A 24405-nucleotide genomic window follows, 5' to 3' on the forward strand; every position below is an offset into this window, starting at 1 on the left:
ACCATTCTGCAATATTTCTCTTGCCAGGGGGCACTAAAAACTGGCTCCTTCAACAAATGATTAGACATACCTGTTTCAAAACACAGGTCACACGCATTCTGTGCGCACACAAATAAATGTCTAGCAGGAAAACTAAGTGATGTTTCTTGACCACGAAAGCACATTTCATCGTGCAATGTAACACTCCGCACATGAAGCTTCGAGTGTCTAATTACTGTGTGAACAAATCGAACTATACATGTTCAGTTTCCAGATATATTGATTAGAATATACAGCTTACTGTAGTTTTAGATTAGTATCCTAATGAAGAAAACAATTGTGTGGGTAAAGTGGGTATTTTCCAGTATTTATTTACGGATTATTGACGCATGCTGAGGATTTCTGAAACTATGTTTAATATTTAATAAAATACTCCTACAATACCTCAAAATTTAACAGGAACTGGTAACTGAACGAAGTGCAATCAGGGCACTAATTTATTTATCTCCTTCAAGCAGTTTCAGAAATATTACATGTAGAAATCAGGGGAAGTTCATTATGCCAAAATTTTTTTCTAATGACATGGTGCTGTTATGATAGTCAAGGAATAAGGTCGTACATGACCTATGCCATATTCATGTTTAAGTATGAATGGGTCACTGGTTCATTAGCATGCTTTCCTCACAGTGCTAGTTACAGTATTTCTTTAGTGGTGGAAGTCACTTGTTTTATTTCTGAAATTACACTTTCTTATATTTATGCTTTATCATATGATTTTTATTATCAACACAACTTTGAACTATTTCAAACTAATGGTGAGTTATGCTTGAGGACAATTAATGTAGTACAGTTATGTATGTTTAGTGATATTCTCCTGATTAATGATCAAGCAAAGAAATGGCAACTGATTCAGACAATTTTATTACCACTTAAATCCCAATTAGCCACAATAATTAGCCCATATTTAAGCAACAACAGAATTTGACATAAAACCTTTGAACAATAATAAAATATCATTCTTTTTCATGACGTACAGTTTAATAAATTAATGCAGTGATTTATCTATATTTCTTAAATAATAATGAATCCTGGTTTCATTTACTCTCTTATGAAACATTATTTCATTACCTCTTGATCTGCATAAGTACTATTATAAAAAATAAATTCTCTATGTTGTTGTGAATTAATTATTACCATACGTGAGCTCATAATTGGTTGCTGCAACAGTGTTTGTTATTGGATGAGAACCACTGTTCTGGAGCACAATTTAAATACTGAACTACTGTGGAACTGTAATTCAATAATTTATAACAATAGTAAATTGTAATAACTACAGTGCAGCAGTTTTCTTTATCAGTTAATAGTCATTTCAGGGTATGAAACGTATGAACTATTTTTGAGAAATGTCTTTTGGTCAGTACAGGAAAGTAATGGACTATCACAAATTCTACAGTACCAATGTTTACTTCTAAAGTACGTGCAGTCACGTACTTACAATACTGAAGTATTTATCTGAAATATGGCCTTTAACACTATTTTAAATTCCTATGTACAGGAACTTGATTGCAGATACAGTGCAGGTGAGGAGTTAAACTATCACACTGTATGATACTTGTCCCGGAAAATGCAGCACCCATACGAAAACTACATAACATACATACTTGTACCACAGAGAATACACAGTAGCAAAAGATATCTCGTCTGCTGTCAGTATCCAACATGTGTAAAGGTTTTGACCTCATCTGTTGAGCCCTAAAAACTGATGGTTGTAAAGAATTCACTACAGTTTTGACTTTGATTTTGATGGTATATTGATGTACGGCTTCACAAGAGGGAATAACCCCTGACTGCTCTTGAACTCTGTGATATCCTGTATTCTCGTTGGCTGGAAACAAACAGATGAGAACATAAAAATCATTACAAATTAGGACAAAATGTGTATCACATAGATTTTAAAACTACAAGGAGAGGCAATGGCTGGCCACGCCTCACCTTCAGGAGGCAAAATTCTAAGAACTTTCCCCCTACTAGTTGCAGTCTCCACTCCCCTCCCATACTCGCCACTCTGGTACCCTGCTCTCTCTGTCACCTCCCCTTCCTGTCTTCGCATCAGGGTCTCTGAGTGACCTGCCCCCTTTTCTGACTTCCTGCAACCTATCCCTTTCTACTACCTGAAATAAACTAAAGAGTTATAACAGCATGGACTGTTTTTGTGTGTAATCCACGAGTACTTGGAATTTCACCTCCTGAAATTAAGTGCAATTTTACAGTTTTTTCAAATAAATTTTCCTTATCATGTATTTTCAAAGTAAAGGTAAACTTTTATTATTAGTTGAGATGCTAGAGTACGAGGACATGTTGAGAAGTGTTGTCTCTGAATTTTTCCTACGTGAAAACTCTCAAATTTTTTTCAGTAAAACAAACATTATTAACTTTCTACATCTTTATTCTTTGTGTTTACATACTTCTTTTTCAGCACAATCAACTCGGCAACAAAAGCATTTCTGCTGAGAAGAGATCAGTTTGTTGATATTGTCACTGTAGAATATTCGACTGTCAGTACAGCTGCAACCTCACCTCAACTCGTACTGCTTTGTCACAAAGGAGAGGGTGCTCTGTGTCGATGAACTCTTCAAATTCGATACACTATTACAGCACAGGATTTCTTACGAACTGACACAGTTACGTTACACACCGCAAAGTTACATGCTACAATTCAGAGCTCTCTTGTGGCAGAAGGCTGCAAATATGTAGACGTGACAAACAAAGATGTAGAATGTTAATAGCATTTCTTTTATTTAAAAAGTTTCAAGTGTTTTCACATTAAAAATTTGGAGGCACTACTTTTCAGCACGCCCTCAAAGACATTACACTTAGCGGCATCACAAAAGTCTGTTTCAAAATGAAATGTAATGAGACACCTTATTCGTGAACTATTCAACATATACTAACACAGAAAACGGAAATGAGCGTATGGCATAATTGGCTGGGAGGCCACATTGGACGACTTGTGTGCCGGTGATGAGAATGAAATGATGATGAGAACAACACAACACCCAGTCCACAAGTGGAGAAAATCTCCAACCCGGCCGGGAATCGAACCCAGGCCCACTGGCATGGGAGGCAAGCACATTACCATCCAGCTAAGCAGGTGGACTGTACTAACACAGAAACATTGTGTGACATTTTCAGTCTCACAAATGGGTTACCTAATTTCTATTTGTATTTGTATTTTTTATGGCTCCCAAATCTCCCACCCTACCTCTTCTCCTCTCCCTCAGCGAACAGGACTGAGTAGTCATGGGCAGTGAGACACTGACAGATGACAAAGTGTAGAGTGTAATCTTCGGCAATGTACCACTGCAATGCAAAGTGCGACTGTAAATTCTATGCTATGCACATACTAAAAACAGCTTCTACTAAAAAAAACTGATAACTTCTTTTTAATTAATGAGAGTATTCATAGACTTGTTTTTAATTTAAGAAGATTAATTATTAAACTGGTGCAACAGAATATTCTGTAACACTGTGCTACCTGTACAATCTTTGATATGAAAACTGGCCACCTGATGGCTGCCTCAATGACAAAGTCAGAGTTGTTCTCTTTCAGTCGCAACAAAACTGAGCACCTCTCAGAATCCAAAGTCTAGCTATTGTGTAACTGCTCGGCAGATGCTTGTCCCAAAGTTGTCCCAAGGCTGTAGTTCCATTTACTATAACCTAGTATGCCTAAGCACTTGGGGCACTCCACTTTTTACAGAATGTTTCTCACAAAACTTTAGTATCAAATCTGTTCTTGTCTTCTACTGATAATACAATATCCTGGTTCTTCACTGAGTATCTTATTTCATAACATACAACTCCTCCTTGTAATGCATTTGGCTGTGCTTGGATTGACAAACACAAAAGAAACAAAAAAGATATGCTAAAAATGTATAAAAGTGGGGCAACTTTTTAATGCATAAGAAGACTAATTTGGAAGAAATAAGTGCCCCAAAGGTGGAAAAGAAGAATATATAAGACTTATCATGTGCACATTTAAACTTTTCTGCAACAATTGAACAATTAAGGAAATGAAAAAGCAGAATATAAGCCTGTGAAATGAGTATCGAGGACAAGAATTGCATTGAAACTTGCTGGCAGATTAAAACTGTGTGCCCGACCGAGACTCGAACTCGGGACCTTTGCCTTTCGCGGGCAAGTAAAGCTGTGAGTACCGGGCGTGAGTCATGCTTCGGTAGCTCAGTTGGTAGAGCACTTGCCTGCGAAAGGCAAAGGTCTCGAGTTCGAGTCTCGGTCGGGCACACAGTTTTAATCTGCCAGCAAGTTTCATATCAGCGCACACTCCGCTGCAGAGTGAAAATCTCATTCTGGAAGAATTGCATTGGCTTGCATAGATGCTTGAAGAAACAAGAGAATGAGAGATCTGTTACAACCAGAGTCTCTCAAAGACAAAACAAAAAATTCAAGATCTTTATGATATGGACATACAACAAGAACAGAAGAAGAAGAAAGGACACCGAAGGAGACAGTTAATATAAGGTTTCAAAGGACAAATGTTGTGGGCAAGGAAGGAAAAAAAAAGAAATATGGGATATGATGAATAGGTTTGTGGTTCCATCAGACCTGGTCCAAAGTTGGAAACTGTTCAAGATGCTGCTACTATAACACAATAAGTTTCAACCAATATGATAACAGCTTTTGTTTTATAACCACAAGAGCCACTAATGATGATTAAAAAGTAGTAAAATTAATTTAGCAGAACAATGTTAAATAAAGTTAACTACAATGTGTGAGCCAGCATGTATGTAAGTACAGCTGCAATGTGTAATCTGGATTATGTTAATTGTTACACAATCACCAATTAAGAGTATATTTCTTTTCAAGAATGGTACTAGCATTGGAGGAGAATCAGTTTAGACAGTATGGGTTACACATGTGTGAGCACAAACACTTTCGAGAAATGATATACTGACCTTCTTGTAAAACGATGGTGGTGGCAACATGCCATCAATGACTGCATCTGGAGCAGATGGCCTCGGCATATTTCCTGCACCCCCTTCAGCAGTTGATACAACATACACAGCTAGTTTGTGTCGCTTTGGAGAACTGTGATGTATTAGTTCCTGTATATTCCACATAAGTTAGATAAATTGCTACAGTTACAAGTGAACATAAATTGAATTTTTTTTTATAGCTGCGGTCAAAAACCCACCTTATAGAAATTCAAAATATCACTTTTTGTCAAGGTACGAAGGTATGCAACTTCTATATTTACACGATCAAAATTATACTGTTGGGAAGTTATTTCAGCCCAAAATCGCGATGAACGTGCAGATAACCGTTTTGGTTTTTCTAAACGTTGAGCTGCTAAAGCTTCCTTGTGTCTTTCAAATTCTTCCTCTGACATTTGTTCAATGTAGGCCTGTACAACAGAAAACACAATAAATTACTGATGATAAATACAAGACACACTCAATGCATTTATGTTGACAAGATAAATATCAAGCGACAAAAACTCTATTCCTCTATTGACCTACAGTATTCCACGTTAATTAGTTGAACGAGGTAAAGTTGCTGCTGGCTACATGGCATCACCAAGTGCTACAGGAAAGGGAAACGGTTTCAAGGTGGTGCAACTGGGAAGCATGAGACAGCACTATTTCACATAAATAAAAAAATTTCAAACAACTGAAGCTTTCTAAATGATGAAAAGGAAGGATACCAGTATAAGAAAATATTCTTGTTGATCTCCCAACACATGGTTCTGATGAACTTCAGTTCCATTGCTTAGAATTCATTTTTGTCTCCATCTTGGGGATAATCCCAGTACACAAGTAAGAATTTATGGCAATGTTCATTATTTTCTGTGAATGTTTCCTTGGCACATATAACTAGTCTATACTTGTGTAAGCATTAGAATACATTGCTACTCACTACATACAAGAAGGACTGAGCAGCATACAGGCACAAGCACAGGCACAGGCACAGGGTCCTGGTCATCTCTGGGCACTGAGGCCTGTCTGCAGTGAATAGCGATCTCAACTGGGGTGGCTAGTGGGGGTAAAGGAGAGGTGAGGGGGAGGCACAAAGACTGCAGTGTAGGGGTGGGGGAGGATGCTGTAGTGCTGCCTGTGGGAGTGTGCGGTGATACGTGTTGCTATATGAGGTAGCAATATATCTCAGTTTCTTCCTACTGTGCCAATGAAAGCCAGTCAAATAGAAACCTTAATTTATGGTGGTAGTGGAGCCGACTTTTTTTATTCGTGTACAGATACCAAATGCAAATGTAAGCACAGTGCACCCAAATGATGCGACGGAGGGCAAATGTTTTACTGGTGGGGAAGAAGCCTTTTACACTTTGACTTACCAACCTGGCGGTATCGTGGACGCTGAAGAGCAAGAGGTGCAGTTAAGTTTCTATGTTGAGGGATTTGGGGAATAATGGTGAGGAAAGATAACTGCAATCCACCACCTAAAAACTGACCCAGACAAAGGCTCCACCTCTGTTGTTATGAAGTGCAGAGATTACCTGGCTGAGGAGCTCCATTAGCTGTCATACACATCCACCACCAAACCCTGCCACTGTGATCCAATTCCAGAAAGCACGCGTGATCTTCAGTCTCTCCGCAAATTCCTAGGTCCATCCTAAACTTATCCCAGGAGACTGCCTCACTCCTAAATCCCACCACGACCCACACTCCTTACCTTCTACATGCTCCCAGAAATATAAAATCTCAACAACAAAGGACGACCTATTGTGGCTGCAAACTTTGCCCCACAGAGAGAATCTCTGCCCTTATTAACAAATACTTTCAACCCGTTATCCATAACCTACCCTCTTATACAAAAGACAGTAAGTGTTACCTCTACACCTTTACTGCCTGGCTCCCTGCTCATAACTGTTCAATGCCACCTCTCTTTACACTAACATCCCTAATGCTCATTGCCTTGTCACTACTGTACACTACCTTTCTCAACCCCCAATGGATTCCATCCTACAATTTCCTTTCTGGTCATGAGGACCAACTACAGGGTGACTGACAGGAGTCAGGACTTTTTAAAATGAACAGTACACACCAAATTTGTAACATGAAAGTGAATTCAACCCGGTAAAATTCATGGAATTACAGGCCACTCTGGAATTGCCTTAGAAAGACTATCACGATGGATAGGGCAAAAGATGAACAAGCCTAACAGACCACACGAGAGGGGAGAGAAAAGTAAAAGAGGAGGTAGGGTGAGTATCATGCTGGACAACCAAGCCCACACAGCCACAGCTTAGTCTGGGCAGAGGAGGCAACAGTGTGTTCTGCTAAACCCTCAATGGGTCAATAAGGTTAAGTGGCCCTCTCTTAGAGAGAACAGTAAAAGCCCACTTCATGAATAAAACACAAAACTACGTCAGACGCTGAGGCATCATCTCCTGACACCAAGAACAGCTGTAGCGGTTGGGGAGAGAGATGATGTGGATTGTCCAGAACTGCAGTTATTGTTTAGCTGCACCATAAACTGTCTACCCAGAAACACATGAGGGCATAGATACATGCATGTTAAGAATGTTGTGGCAGTTCTGGGACACTAGATAAACGTTAATTCCTTTTAGTGGGATGATCATACCTCTATATATATCATTTTTGCCACAAGGAGACAGCGCAAAGGTTTATATATGTGCAGGTCATTTAGAGAGCCTACACAAAGTGAGTCAGAGAGATTAGGAGTCTGCCACAGGGTGGCTAGGTTTGGACAGCCGAACAAAGTGAGGACCACAGCCAAATGAGTCCCGACGAGAGTAGGGTGAGTCCTTGCTACGGAGGAGATGACCATTCATGAGGCAGCCAAGTGTGGCCAATTCGGAGCCTGTAAGTACAGTAGAGTCCCTGTGAGAGGCCTGCATGGAGGACCTCCACATATTCGTAGTCCTTTTAATCACCCGTAGTAAGTTTGGTGAAGTCAGAGAGAGACATGTCGTATTCCAGGCACTAAAACTTGATGGTGTAATACTGATCAGAGATATGTTTCTGTAATACCAATCTCAAGAGTCGGTTTACTGATAGCCAGTTTGACCAGGCTATAAGCAAGTTCATTTCCTGGGATCCTGACATGACCCAGGGTTTAGACGAAGCTCGCTGACCGTCCACATTGTTCAAGGGCATAAAGTGACTGTCCCTCTGCAGCTCCCTAAACAGCCAGAACATCAACCACCACTCTTCTCCTACAAATAGAGCTTCGCCAGCCCCCTTAATATTCCACAGCCTTCACCACTGTCTTCCAGAACAAGAATAACCCATAATCCCAAGAACCAGTAACATCAGCACAGTGTCTTCAACCTCTCATATAAAGCATTCTTCCCTCCTGAATTACCTGTATTATCTAAGGAACTCAATTTCAGCCCTAAACCTGCATCTGATCATGATGTTTTGGTGAAGGACCTATTTCCTTCATGCATAGTATCAATTGGAAATATCACTTTGCAGCCCAATCCCAATACCTTTCCAATAGCGAACCTGACACTGAACACTGCCTTGAACAGTTCAGACCACGATCTCAACTTGATCCACCACCACTACCTAAAAATTATCCCTTACAAGCCTTCCAAGAATTTCTCACATACAGTGTTGCTTCACAGCCCTTTCTCTAGTCCCTACAACACAACCTTAACCTTTCCTCTGCAGAACTCCAGGCTCTATGTTCGTTAAAATCTGATGACTCCATCATTATCTTCCCAGCGGACAAAGGATCTACCACTGTAGCCCAAATGGCTCTGAGCACTATGGGACTTAACATCTGTGGTCATCAGTCCCCTAGAACTTAGAACTACTTAAACCTAACTAACCTAAAGACATCACACACATCCATGCCCGAGGCAGGATTTGAACCTGCGGCCGTAGCAGTCGCGCGGTTCCGGACTGAACACCTAGAACCGCTAGACCACTGCGGCCGGCGCCACTGTAGTACTTGACTGAAAGCAGTATGTTAGTGAAGACCTACACCAGCTGTCCGACGCCTCTACATACAGTGTCTGCCATCAAGATCCCATCCCAGTGATCCAGTGATTCAAAGTGCCATGCAGCCCCTCCTTAAAACCTCAGGTCCCTCACAAGGACTGTCACCTCAATCCTCAATCCACAGAACTTCTCACCCCCCCCCCCCCCCCACCTTTTACCTTCTTCCTGAGATCCACAAACACAATCATCCTGGCTGTCCTATAGTTGCTGGCTTCAAAGCACCCACCAAATGTATATCTGCCTTAGTTGATCAGCACCTGCAGCTCATAGTACACAGACTACCCTCCTATATCAAAAATACCAACCATTTCCTAGATCATCTGAAATCTCTGCCCATCCCACTCCCATCACATACCTTTCTTGTCACCACTGATGCCATCTCCCTCTATACCAACACCCCCAAGTACAAAGTTACAAAGTATTATCAATTAGGATGAATGGCCATAGGTAGAGGATGTATAGTGGCAACACGCAATACCCTGTTGCAGAGCATGCTCTACAACATGACAATCCTGAACTCGGCACCCCTTTCACCAGACATGTGCAATCTGGAGTCTTAACCCGGACACCACTTTCTCAGAATTCCGCAGGTGGGAACTAACGCTACAACGTGTCCTTGGTTCTCACCATCCACCTGACATTAATTTACATTAATTTCTTCCTTCTCAGCATTTCTTCACAGTAACTACTATTTTTTTAAGTCCAATTTAGTTTTCTACATGTTTCATTGTCTTACCCACTTTTTCACCCCCCACCCCACCCACCTCTGTTATGTACAATACACTCAGCTTTTCACTCTTACTAACTCGTGCATGATGTTTAAGCAGTAATCTCTGTCTGCATACTACCCTGTCTTCCACCTTTAAGCTCTCAGGTTTTCAAATTTTGTCAGATGAAATCAATCTTTCCTTCTCATCCTGTATGGTAAGTCTCCCCTGACACACTGTTCTGGGTGACCTTCCCAAAATCTACCCCTTTTCCTGTATCTCTACAGTCCTTTTCCTTAAACCCTCTTCCTTCCCCTTCCCCTTCAAACCTGAAGCTTGCCTAATTACAATCGTTTTTTAGGCATGTGTTTTGCCGCCGTTTGGTGATAGATTTTTTTATCCATCCAATTAAATTATTTCTTACAGTTTATCGTCTCAACTATTTTCTGGCATTTTCTAGCAATCTGTACAGTTGTGAACAGCATCTTCGCAACATATCTGCAGTGATTTTCAATAAAAACTTGTTATTTTATTGGAAAATGGAAACCCAACAAGAATTTTCTGCCGGCAAAGTGACTACTGAAAACACTGAGACAAAATATTTTGACGAAGATTTGAAAAAAAAAAAAAAAAAAAAAAAAAAAAAAAAAAAAAAAAAAAAAAAAAAATCACCAGTCCTCTTCATTATGATTTTCAATTAATAAAGCAAAAGGTGCTGGTGGTGGTGGTGATGGTTAGTGTTTAACGTCCCGTCGACAACGAGGTCATTAGAGGGAGCGCAAGTTCGGGTTGGGGAAGGATTGGGAAGGAAATCGGCCGTGCCCTTTCAAAGAAACCATCCCGGCATTTGACTGAAACGATTTAGGGAAATCATGGAAAACCTAAATCAGGATGGCTGGAGACGGGATTGAACCGTCGTCCTCCCGAATGCGAGTCCAGTGTGCTAACCACTGCACCACCTCGCTCGGTTAATAAAGCAAAAGGCATTACCATTGACAATCCTCCTGTGTCTGTGGTTTCTTTAGCAATAGCTGTTGGTTAAGAATTGCAGAGCAGCTTACTGAAATTATGAAAAATGTATTCATAGAAACTGGTTGAGATCTGATAGTATACACCAAAGCCGACAAACAAAAACTTAATGAAGAATTGAAGAAATGTGTCGATCCCCCACCCCCCCTCCACCCCCACCCTCTCCACTCACTCATACACTTTCACATTTTTAATATAGGCAGTCCTATTTTATTTGTAACAGGTTCCTTCTTCAGGTACAGATGTTAATGCCAATGATTACAATCCTAACAAATATTCCTCTTGTACTTTGGCGTCTTTGAATGTTAAGAAGAAAGTCATCGATTTTGCTGATGCTCATCCAAAATGGAAGTCCCCATCTTTAAAATGACAGTTCTCAATATTGGAAAGAAATAATAAATAGAAAGAAAGTGAAAAATTTGAAGGAAAGAAACAGAACAAGATGGCAATAGAAATGACAAAATTGCATTCATCAACTTCGAAACATGGGAAAGAATTCAGGATGCCCAAGGCAGGTATGAACAGGTCACGTTGACAACATTACAACAATGGGCAATGGCAGTTGCATTTCCATATTTGTGAGAAAGAAATCACTTTATTGCTAGTGATACCTGGGCAAAAAGGCTCGAGTGTAAACATTTAATAATACAGTGAAAAATAAAAAAATGTGACAGTAAAACTAATGTTGTAGGCTTAACTCTAAGAAATGGGGAAGAGTAGAGAAGTTCTGTATACAGACAAGACATAAAATGCCAAACTTCAGCCTCAATTACAAAATTAACAAAGACCAGACTGGATGCCAGTATGAATCAAGGCATAACAGGAGACTGGATTAAACGGGTGCAAAGACCATTTTGGAGAAAAGTTAACCCTTGTATTTTTACATATGCATGGACCTGCCAATTAATTTGGTCCTCGAGTTGCTGGTGCTGCTCAGAAATGAGGAAAGGAACATAAGCATGTTGTTATCACTTACTCCAAGTCAGGAAAACAAATAAACAAGTTCTGTGCACAATTCTTGGAAATAACACTAAAACCATATTTTGCTAACAACAAACTCCTTCCTATGATGGATTTGTGGGGATGCCAAGCATATTTGAAGTGTATGATGAGACATTCATAAATGAGGGAGGTGTAGTAACGTATACTGTGAAGATCATTCCACCCAAATGTATTCCTCTTGCTCAACCCTGCGAGGCATATTTCTATTGTCAAGTCGAAAAAACTAATTAGAAAGACTGCAAAGTGCTTCTGAATTGCTACAACAGCAGCAAGACTTAAGAGAAAATGCAATTAAAATACATTTGATCACACGGCATCTACTGAGAGTTCCTGTTTTCACACTAATGATTCGATATGCTTGGTACACATCAAAAGTGACACAGGAAAGATCTTCATTTAAAAACTTGAAAAAAGTGTGTTTTTCATTGAAACATATTTCAGAAATATGTTCTTGCTCAAAAAATGCTTTCACAAAATGTGTGCGGTGTGAACAATTTTAATGTTTCTTTGACGATTATCCTCTTTAAGTAATGTATTTTACTTGGAATTAAAAATAAAAAGCAGGTAAGTAATTGCTAACATTTTTGGAAATTTTATTTTCATTCAAAATTCATCCAACAATATAAATTACCTGTTTAAATATATTAATTAACTTAACTGTAACTAAACTGAATATTGTAATATGTTTGTTTGCATGACCATTTTCCGCTGCAGCTGTTAAAATCAGATATTATTGATTTTCCGTCTTGAGCTTACTGCAGTTTAATTAAAGAGAATTACACCACATGAGTTGTGCTTTTATTTATGAAGTATCTTCCATGGTTATTCTGCAAATTGGTTACATATACTTACACATTTTTAGTTGTTTTAGATTAAAAACAGTGTTTTGTTAATAAATTTGGATTGCAAAGTACTGTGTGTCTTTACATATTCTCCAAAGCACTGCCTTTCCCTCCTTGTTAGCAGTGGCTGATGTCGAAAAACTTCATTTCACGTATGTATTTGGTAGTTTTTGCCATTCTGCAGTATTTCTTGCACTGCATTTGGGTTATTTACACTTCACCTTTGTAAACTGAAATGAAGTTGTGTGTGTTTCTCACTCTGAAGTATTACAGTGTTTATGTCTGTACAAGTTGTGAGTGTTTCCCACCTGTGAAACTACATTTTTATTCATTTTTCACCTCCCCCCCCCCCCCCCCCCCTCTCTCTCTCTCTCTCTCTCTCTCTCTCTCTCTCTCTCTCTCTGTCTGTGTGTGTGTGTGTGTGTGTGTGTGTGAGGAAGGGAGAGATTAGAGTGTGGGGGAGGGTAGAGGATGAATGTGAGAGATTCATGTGTGTGACTTAGTGTAAATTAATGAAAATGTCTTGAATATGTTGGACAGGTCTAGATGGTGATTAGAGGGCAGAACCTGAGAGAAGATGGTAGTAGTAAATGGAGCTTGTGGTTATGTGTGTATATTTAATGTCATATCAAGTGGTCTGCCAGTTTAAAGAGTGTGTGTTTTGCCGGGTTGGTCCGATCATTTGTGAGATGTTTCTTTTCTGTTATGTTTTTTTGAATGTGGTAGTTTTCCTGTCTTTTTATTGCTGTTTGTCCTTATGAATTCCATGTCTGTGTCTCTGGTGGTAATTTTATGTTAGTGTGGGTGTATGTTCTGCAAAAGTTTAATGATTTGTCCCGTACTTCCATGCTCTTACATATTCTTTGTACCTCGTGTCAAATGTCCTCTTGGTCTGACCTATGTACATTATCTTCCATCACATGTACTGCATTTCAGGTGGTGTATTCCTGATTTCTGATATATATCAGTTTTTCCTATTTTTTAGGAAAGTATTTTTAAACTGAACTGTTGGTTTGGTGGGCTATTTTTATGCCTTGTTTTTTGAAAATAGTGGATATTCTGTGTGTGTATTGGTGGTTGTATGTCATTTGCATCATCTTTTGTTTTCTGTTTCTTTCTCAGTTTGTGTTGTCCCTGTTATTGTATTTTGTGTGTTCCTTTGTCTGGGTTTCTGTCCTTGGGTGTTTGTCCTTTGCTGTTTCTTGATTTTATTGTACAGATTTGTTATAAAGTTTTTTTTTTGTATCCACTGTTTGTGGCTATTTGTATTATGGTATTCATTTCTTTTTGCTAATTGTCTGTATCTAATGGTACTATGTTTAGTCTGTCTAGCATGTATCTAAGTGCTGCCCGTTTTTGAGAAATGGGGTGTTGTGATGTCTCATGTATAACTGTGTCTACTGTTGTCAGTCTTCAGCATATGTCAAATGTCTTGGTTTTTTGAATCTGTACGATGATGTCCAAAAAATTTAACTGCCTATTTTTCTCTTTCTCTATTGCAAAATGTATGCTATCATGACCAGATTTTATATCTGTGTGTAACAGGTCAATTTTATTGCTTGGGTCATCTATCACGCACAAGATGTCATCCATACATTTAATCCAGTATAGGATGTTGTATCTATTTCGTTCTATTTTGTTAAATATAATCTGTTCTGTGTGGTTCATAAATATGTTTGCTATGGTTCCAGACACTGGGGATCCCACTGTTAATCCTTCACTTTGTAAACAGATTCATTGTTGAATGAAATACTTCTGTTCTGTTACTAGCAACAGCAGCCTCACTTTCTTCAACATATTGACGTGGAAATGTACTGTGTATCTTATGATTTTGTTCTATAACATTTATTGTTTCAGTTATTGGTATACTGGAATAAAATAATCCCATGCAATCTCCCCTCACCCCTCCCCCTTCAGAAAAAAAGTCCCTCACATCTCCGCCAAACATACACAACACGTTTTCACTAATTTACACTAACTCACACAAACACATCATTCACATTCACCCTCTACCCTCCCCCAACTTCTAATCTCTCTCTCTCTCTCTCTCTCTCTCTCTCTCTCTCTCTCTCTCTCACCCCCGCTTCTCCCCCCCCCCCCCCCCAACATACACACAAAGTCTTTCAACATCAACCACTGCTAACAAGGAGGGAAGAAGCAGTAATTTGGATAATATGTAAAGAATACCATAAGTAACTTGTACTCCAGCTTTATAGGCAAAACATTGTTTTCAATCTAAAACAACCAAAAATCTACAAAGGTGTGTATCAAATTCGCAGAATAGCCATAGAAGATGCTTTATAAATAAAAGCAAAGCACATCTGGTGTAATTCTCTTTAATTAAATTTGTGTAAGCTCCAGACGAAAACCAATAATAACTGAATATACTAATTTTACGCATATACACTGATGTGACAAAAGTCACAGGACAATGATACGCACATATACGTATGGTGGTAGTATTGCATGCACCAGGTATAAAAGGGTGGTGCATTGGCAGAACTGTCATTTGTATTCAGGTGATTCGTATAAAGAGATTTCAGACAATTGTGGTCGGGGACTGAACAGACATTGAATGTGGAATGGTAGTTGAGCTAGATGCATGAGATCATCCATTTTGGAAATCATTAGGGAATTTAATATTCTGAGATCCACAGTGTCAAGAGTGTGCCGACAATATCAAATACCAAGTATCACCTCTCATCACAGACAATGCAGTGGCCGATGGCCTTTACTTAATGACTGACAGCAGTGGCATTAATGTAGAGTTATCAGCACTAAGAGGCATGTAACACAGTAAAAAAATTGCGGAAATCAATGTGGGATGTACAACGAACATATCCATTTGGAAAGTGCAGTGAAATTTCGCACTCACGAGCTACAGCACCAGACGATCGACACGAGTGCCTCTGCTACCAGCACGACATCACCTGCAGCACCTCTCCTGGGCTTGTGATGATTGGAACCAGATGACTGAAAATTGTGGCCTGGTCAGCTGAATCCTGACCTCAGTTAGTAAGAGCTAATGGTATGGTTCAAGTGTGACGGTGATTGGTTATGTTTGACTACTTGGAGACTATTTGCAGCCATTCATGGGCTTCATATTCCAAAACAATAATGAAAAATCCAATATGGAATGTAAGAATATTATGAAAAGGAAAGTTGCTACTCACCATATAGCAGAGATGCTGACTTGCAGATAGACACAACAAAAGGACTGTCACAAATAAGCTTTCAGTCAGCAAGACTTTCGTCAAAAATACACAAAAGACACACATACACACTCACGCAGACACGACTCACACACATATGGTTTCAGTTGCCAGAAATCGCAGTCGTGTGTGTGTGTGTGTGTGTGTGTGTGTGTGTGTGTGTGTGTGTGTGTGTGTGTGTGTGTGTGTAATTTTGATGGAGACCTTGCTAGCCGAAAGCTTATTTGTGACAGTCTTCTTTGTTGTGCCTATCTGCAATCCAGCATCTCTGCTATATGGTGAGTAGCAACTTTCCTTTTTATAACAAACGACAATGGAATTTTTATGGATGACAGTTAACCATGGGAGAATGGGTTTGTCTTTGGACACCCAGATCACTCAACATGGCTCCCGTGCAACATAAATGGGATATAATCGAGAGGTCATTTCATGCAAAAAATCCTGCCTGACAACACTTTCACAATTAAGGACACCATCATAGCTCAATATTTCTGCAGGAGACTTCCAACAACTTGTCAGGTCCACGCCACATCGAGTTGCTGCACTACACTGGGCAAAAGAAGGCCCGACATGATATTGGGATCCATCCCGTGATATTTATCACCTCAGTGCAGCCTGAACTTTTTACTGGTGCGCTTGACTACTGAGCCACACTACTTCAACTTGGCCACTGTTGCTAAAAAATTCCTCAGAAACTATTCAAAAACTCCTTTAGGAGTGATTTTGGTTTCCTATGACCCCCTCAGGTGAGATATTCTATGAACTTGAAAGTGTCATCTACCTGCTTCTACTCAGAGTTTGAACCAAACTGGTGGGACCCGTCCTGCATCCTCCCCTTGTTAGCATCAGAAACTAGTCCTAGAAAGTGGTTATGTTTCTACCACCTTACGTAACTCACTGTGTAAATAAAGGTCTTGATATCAGTGGACAATTTTGCCTCATTAAAAGTGTATTACATGTATTTTGCAAGTGGTGATCTGGAAGCCATCACTGAAATCTCAAGGTTCAGTTTTCGTTATGGCCCCATAGTTGGTGCTTTGCACTACACATATTTTTTAAGAACTGTAATAGATGCAGAAAACTACATATGGTGTATGGCTCACAGCTTCTGTAAGTCTATTAATTGTCATGAGAGAAAGGGCTCTATTGCATTGTGGCATTGTGGTTTCCTTTTTTTTTGTATAAGACTGTGTTTCCGTGAATGCAGAAGGGCCAAAAAGACAAAGAATTGTGGATAAAAGCTAGGTGGGCAGCTCTATCGTGCCACACATGTAGAGTAGTGAGAATATGATGCTGCCACCCAGGCATGGGCTTTTCGCAGGTCATAAAAAAAGGAACCAAGACGAAGGCCATTAATTAGGTGGTCCTCAGTAAACCAGCCCTCCCCAAATCCACACTGAACCTTTTAGAGAATTCCCTTAGTCTCAAGAGCAGAAATAAATTATCTGTTCACCACTCATTTGAACTGCTTGCATAACATTGTAAGATGAATAGGGTGATAACTGTCCAACTTGTGAGACTTCTTTACCAATTTCAAAACTGAGATAACTATACTTTTAGTCCACTGGGAAAAGGAGCAGGGCGGAGAGGGATGCCCACCCTTGTGCCACATGGTCCTGTGTGTGATCCGGGCCTGTAGCTGTTTTATGACACGGCACCAGTATCACACACTGAGGAGTTCCCATTCATTGTAACAGGTCATTCGATGCTTCTCAGGTTCTAGACTCAAAAAATAGGTAAATGTTCTCCACACATGTTTTATGGAGGTGGAAGGTGGGAGAGTAACTTTTAGGTGCTGAAGCTTGGGGCAAAGTGCACTCCTAGTTGTTCAGGATTGATTTAGATGTCAACGGAATGTCGCCATCCTGGTTGATGCTACAGATATTAGACGATAACTGGTACCCATAAATGCAGTGTGGTTTGCCCCTTCCTTGAGAGGGACAAGTATAGGTCCCAATAGCCATTACAAATATTTTCCAACACTACTTCTTGTGTTTTTTAATTAACAGGATAAGGCTCAGAGCCTTTTGAAGATCATAAATGTATCTCTTGATGGGCATTGTTTATGTTGCTGGAGTGCCTTTCTGCAATTTTTGGTGGCTGAAGTTATTTGATGATTCCAATAGCGTACAGGTCTTCAGCAGTGGAGTGCCGAGAAAAGAAATATCGCTGCTTCTAGCACCTGTAATTTAGCAACTGCGGTATACTGTAGGATAATTCACTTTCTCCTTGGCATACTTTAAGTTCAAATATGAAGGGTGTTTTGATGAGTATCAGAGTGCTAAAGAAAGAACAATCAGAAAATAGACACTGTCCCACCATGTGCCTTCTAGTAAATGAACATGTGAAACCTGGGCTACAGACTGATAGATCAGCAGCTGAGAATGTATCATATACTGGGCTAAATATGTGGGAGTTCTGGATCTTGAAACACAACAATTAAAACTGTGAAATACCCTGCCAAGAGATTTTGTAGTAGCCCCATGAAGGATTGTGAGCATTAAAATCCCCTACAATGAGTAGAGGAGGAGGTAGTTGCTAGACCAAATCAGTAGTCAGCTGAAGGTAGATAAATGTTACAGAGTGTGAGACCAATATGTGTTCACAGGTACAGATTACAGCGAAGTATTGGTCTTGTGGACCAATGTCGATTCATATCCGATACCCTCCCAGGGTCAGCTTGATTTTTTGTAGTATGCTTTGTAATGTTTGAGAATAAGTGAGCAGTTTTGGGAACCAGGTATCCTATAGAAATATACTAACCACTGGGTGGAGCGGTAGTAGGTGTTTTAAGTTCAGCAGGGTGGCAAAAGTTGCTATTACAGTTTCATTGAATAATCGTTCATTTTTTAGGGGTAGTGGAAGTGGTAAAAATATATGTTGCAATTCAATGTGAGCTGGTAACACCTATTGTAGGGGATTGTTGTCAATATGCGTGTTTTCTGTAGGTGGCATTAGGGGATCTGAGCTGTTGGGGTTACCAGGCGCATGTTTCCCTTCAGTTTCTTCCTTTCTCTTCTTTTCCTTTTGGAACTGTAGTTCAAGGCCAGGAAACATCTGGGCAGATGTCTGGAACTGAAGATGAACAGCTCATTCTACAGCCCATTTCCCGCACCTCATTTGACCACTGGCTGTTTTTGGGATGGGGGACAGTGGTGGTCTGGGTACAGGATGTAGTATTCCTACAGGACGCATCCGTCAAGGAGGACACTACTCTGCTCAAGGTAGATGTAGAAGGGACAATAGAGGAAAAAACCATCTTTTCCCTGGTGGTGTGTGCTTTGTAGGCTATTTGGGTCTAGAGTTGAAGAGGGAGAGTGAACACACTTTTTTTGCTGTGTATGGTGCCTGGTCACAACTTACGTGAAATTTGTCATCACTTGTACAGGACATAAGCATTATGTTCTTGTATTTTGAACTCTTTTTTGAAAACATGGCAAGTAGGTATCCCTAAAATGATCTTCCCACCAGCTAAAGCAAATGGGTGATTTTCCACAGATGATGATGATGATGGTGGTGATGATGATGGTGATGTGTCAACAGTGTAGGAAAAGCCAGATTGCTACTTATCGCACAGAAGACACATTAAGTTGCAGACAGGCACAATTAAAAGACACTTACATAAAGCTTTCGGCCTTAGCTTTCATCAGCAAAAGAGAAGGCAGAAGAAGTTAGGCTGTAGTTCTCCATGTAATTATTGTGTAAGTTTATGGTGATAAGTTGTCCCATGCATCATGCTGAGGCACTTACGAGGTGTAAGCAACTTGGGATAAGAAGTGCCAAATTTGCTCATAACTTCTGCTCATTAAGTGTGTCCTCATAAAATAGTTGTGAGCCCCTCCGGGGGGGAACACATCAGATGAAGAAAAGGAAGTGGCATTAACAATTCACAAAGATTGTGGAAAGACCACAGTTGCACGGAAGATAAAAGCTCCTGTTACTGTAAATTCTCTAAATCTATGTAAATAGCTTCTCATCACCGACATACCTCCATAGATGTTATGAAAGTTTCCACTCTTTGATCCACATACTCTGGATGTCTGTCAGACTGTACTATCACTCGAAGACCTTGAACTCCATTAGATCTTCGAATGCCACTAGATACAATGTATCCTAACTGCTCCTAAAGGAAATAATAATTTTGCATGTGATTCTATGATTAACTTAACATAGTTTGTAAAAAAAAATTACAATTAAGGAAGGAAAAACAATATTACCTTTGTCCTTAAAATATTGAAACAGGGTTCATTAATAATTTTGACTAATAGCTCCAGTAACATATTTGTTTCTGTTGACTGAAGATTGCACTGATAATAAACTTCAATGCAGGAGCTACGATGCAGGGCATTGTTTACTTCGAAAACAAAATTACAACCTAGAACGCAAATAAAAAAGAACATAAGAAGAAAAAGTGACACACTTAATTTTAACTTGTAAAAGTAACTTTAAGGATGACTTACAAATTCTCTGTTCTTGTGACCTATATCTGAGGCAGACAAACTCCACTGTGTAATCATCAACGAGAAATGTGAGCATTAAGCTAAGAAATACCAGACTGAAGCAATTAACTGTCAAGGATCTCAGAGACTTTTTAAAAAGGAATTATACTACTGCTTGTAGAACAAGAAGCATGAAGAAAATGTATTTTACTGAACTAAATTAACACTGTCCTAAAAGAGTTAAATTGCAGTGAAAAGAGCAAATTTTTTAAATTAAAATGATGATTTTTATTGAATTTCTTAGTGGTAAAGTTACCTTAATCTGTCCCTTTCCAGAGAATTTAACTTTATTTTGAGAATGCTATTTCCTTCCAAGCTATCTGACTTAGTGTGAATTACAATGGCGACTGTATTAAATGAAAATTCAATTGAGTAAACACAAAATTATGATACACAATTGCTAGTGACAGATGAAATGTGGAGTACTGGCAATATGCTCATTTAAGTAAAAGTTACACATTACCAATCTCTTGGACTAAATAGTTCTTTCCTCATGGAAGAGAGAGATTGGTTGGGTATGTTTAAAAAAGACAGGCAGTTCACCGAAATCCCAGGATGAATAGGAGACACACGGAAAGAGGCCGAGGATACACATAGATGCAGATTGAAATAAATGGTTGTAGTTTCATCATAACTTGCACTAAGAAGTATCTATGTTTTATTTCTTGATGGTGACTAGTTTCAAACACCTGTGTCCATGTTCAAACCATCCACGCTATAAGTGTGACAAAGGCAATAGCCCATGTACAGAAAATGCTCCTGCAGTAATCAAAGCAGTATACAGCGAACTTCACTGTTAAAAAAGTCGGCCATATACTGCTTTGATTATTAAGAACTATGATGAAAGTGGGAAAGACAAGAGGAAAAAACCAAAAGTTCTGGAAGCTTAGAGTGTTTTTTCTACTTTTATATGTGGCTGACTGCAGTTACTTATAAGGTTAGTACTGGCCAAGCAATCTGTCTCCCAGTAATGTTACAGTTTTCTCAAGTTAATTTTCATATCGACACTATGAAAAGTGTGCGAAAGAGCAGTACCATCCACCAGCTGGAGTTCTCTGTGGCGCAGAAGCTGGCGGGGCAGTAATGGTCATAAGGACACCGACGACATCAGACGGTCCTCTACGAGGTGTACCAGCTCCAATGCCCTCTGTGTGCAACAAGAATCACAGTTATCTAGGATAAATCATATATATTACTTGCTAAGTATCTGACATTTCATTAAAGTAACTTCAGAAATTACACTTAATAAACTAGAATACTGCACTGTAACAAAGATAAAAGTGGAAGAGAATTGATTCTAAGCACAACACTCAGATTACTAATTTGTTGACTATATAACCAGCTACATAATTAAAATGCCACATGTAACCAACATAACATACATTTCATAGCTGCTACTAAATTTGTGATGAAAAACGGTTAATTTTGCATATGCAACACAGCTTGAGAGCTTCAATTATTTATCTGACTAGTGTTTGGCATATCCCAAAAACACAGGGTATCTCCTGATTTTATAGATGACTTGCAAGGTGACAGTAAAATTACTACTCACAAAAAATATCACCCCGTTGTTGAATGTTTACTTAACTTTAATCTGGTTTTACAGTTCCTTGTTTTGGGATTGGTTTACTGGAGATCACACTCGTGGTTTTCTGTCTTAGTTCATATTTTAATAATATTCATCAGATTTAGAACAGCCACAGAAAATTTAAAATCGGTCTCATTGTTTGTGGTAGCACAAAGTGTCTTTCAAATTAACCACACAGAAACAGCTTCAGAACTGCAAAATTCTGTCTCTGTCTGTCCAACGCATCAAATACATTGACGGAAAAGAAATCTCAACACTAAGAAAGAGTTGTGTGCCATAAACAAAAGTTGGTAGGCATGTTTTTACATCTGAAAGATGATGTCTACTGAAATTTCAGGCCAGTCACATAAGAGTGGTGTTAATAGCACCACTAAGAAGAGGATGATGACGATTAGTTTGTGGGGCGCTTAACTGCACAGTCATCGGTGCCTGTACAAAGTCCCAATTTTTACACAGTCCAATTTTGACACAATCCAATCTAGCCACTGTCATGAATGATGATGATGATGATGATGATGATGATGATGATGACGATGATGATTATGATGATCAGGACAACACAAACACCCAGTACCCGGGTAGGAAAAAATCCCCAACACAGTCGGGAATCGAACCCGGGACCCCGTGATCCAGAGGCAGCAACGCTAGCCAATAGATCATGAGCTGTGGGTGGCACTATGAGGATGGAAACCAGGTTTGCTTTAAATGCAAACTGAAACAGTCATGAGCATTAGTTACCTTTGAGATTGGACGTGGTGAGTTGACATTAGTCAAGAATGCCTTTAAGGCAACAAAGATGCCATTATCACCACTTCACTGAGTTTGAATGAGGTCGTGTAATAAGGCTACGAGAAGCTGGATGTTCCTTCCGTAATATTACAGAAAGACTTGGCACGAATGTAGCCACTACACACAATTGCTGACAATGGTGCTCACGACAATGTACAGTCGCAAGAGGAGTGGATTCCAGTTGGCCACATGGCATTACCGAGAGATAAGACCATTCCGTTCAGCATGTGGCTCTGGTACTTCATACTGCATCTGCAGCAACTGTCACCAAAGTGACACAACAAACTGTTACATATCAGTTACTTCAAGGATAGCTGCGATGTCAAGTGAGAACTTACTGGAGGCCAGGGTGGAAGTATTTTTTCTGATGAAAGCTCATTCTGCCTTGGTGCCAGCGTAGCCACGTGTTGTTTAGGAGGCGGCCCGCTGCGGGCCTGCGACCAACCTGTCTGCGTGCTAGGCACATTGGTTCTACACTTGGAGTTATGGTCTGCGGTGCGATTTCGTATGACAGCAGGAGCACTCTTTCAGTTGTCCCACATACACTGACTGCAAATTTGTACGTTGATCTGGTGAAACGACCGGTTTTGCTGACATTCATGAACAACATTCCAGGGGGTATTTTCCTATAAGATAATGCTCGCTCAAATACTGCTGTTGTAGTTCAATATGCTCTACAGAATGTTGACATGTTGTCTATACCTGATGTCCAATAAGTGCAACAGGCATGGAACTCCAACGCACAAACTGACAGGCAGCACCTGTACAATACAATGCACACACATTTGCACGCTTGCATTCAACTTGTGGCGTTTACACTCATTATTAATATACCAGCATTTCACATTTGTAATAGTTTATCTCGTGAACGCATTTATGTGTGATCTTGCGATGTTGATCACTTATGTTACTCACACAAATGTATACCCAAAATTTCATTACTCTCCATTATTTTTTGGTGTTTTAATTTTTTTCTGTCAGTGCATTTAATTTGTAACTAATAGCTAAAGGAATTTCCTTTGCCGCTTTTGTAAGGGTGCAACAAGTAGTAAACAGAATAAGTTACATTTTGCATGACTTGATGGATGGCACAAAAAAGAATTATTCCTTCACATAGTGCTACCACCAACAGATATGGGATACAGTTTTGAACTTCATATTGTGCACTTGGGGGGAAATGGTAGTCCAATGGAGAGAGCACTAGTCTCCTGTCCTGAATGTCTTGTTTTCAATCCCAGATAAAATGGAGATTTTTGCTCTTTCCGCCCCCCCCCCCCCTCCCCCCGAGACAGCCTAGGTCCACTCAGTCTGTTATCAAACGAGTACTGGGTACCCTTCCCTGGGGTAAAAGGCAGCCAGGGCAATGGGCCTGCCAGCCTCCCCCTCCTAGTGATGCAGTGAAGAAAGGCTGTACTTTGCCTACAGTCAGGCAAATAGCCCAGTCACTGGCTTGCACCACAGTCTTTACTTTTATTGTGCATCTACTCTCATTCAAAAACAGTACAATTTTAAATGTTTCATGCGGATTCAATTCTTCAGATAAGCAACTGTGGATGGTGATGCCCTCTGCAAATCATCCCAAATTTCACACATAGTACTTACCACAACTCCTACAGTTACAATATTGTATGATTAAAAAAATTGCTTTAGTTGAATAATCACCTCATGAGAAAATATGTTCTTAGTCATTAATCCATTCCGGCATGTCTTAACATGAGACACACTGTAGGGCATGGCAGAAAGCGTAACA

General features: G+C 39.7%; 1 protein-coding gene and 1 non-coding gene across 2 annotated transcripts in view; both read right to left on the reverse strand.

Annotated features, from left to right (window-relative positions):
• Positions 1 to 680: 680 nt before the first annotated feature.
• Positions 681 to 24405, reverse strand: part of LOC124619389 (insulin-degrading enzyme) — a 189879-nt gene continuing 166154 nt past the window's right edge. Inside the window, 6 exon segments of the mRNA XM_047145736.1 lie at positions 681 to 1864; positions 4956 to 5105; positions 5195 to 5404; positions 19768 to 19902; positions 19997 to 20154; positions 21314 to 21425. Of these exon segments, the coding sequence (XP_047001692.1) occupies positions 1760 to 1864; positions 4956 to 5105; positions 5195 to 5404; positions 19768 to 19902; positions 19997 to 20154; positions 21314 to 21425 (870 nt within the window). The 3' untranslated portion in view covers positions 681 to 1759.
• Positions 10587 to 10659, reverse strand: Trnaa-cgc. Its single transcript has one exon. It is a non-coding gene; the product is annotated as a tRNA-Ala (tRNA).

Source organism: Schistocerca americana, chromosome 6 (genome assembly GCF_021461395.2).
Source record: "Schistocerca americana isolate TAMUIC-IGC-003095 chromosome 6, iqSchAmer2.1, whole genome shotgun sequence".
In the NCBI taxonomy this organism is placed as follows: Eukaryota; Metazoa; Arthropoda; class Insecta; order Orthoptera; family Acrididae; genus Schistocerca; species Schistocerca americana.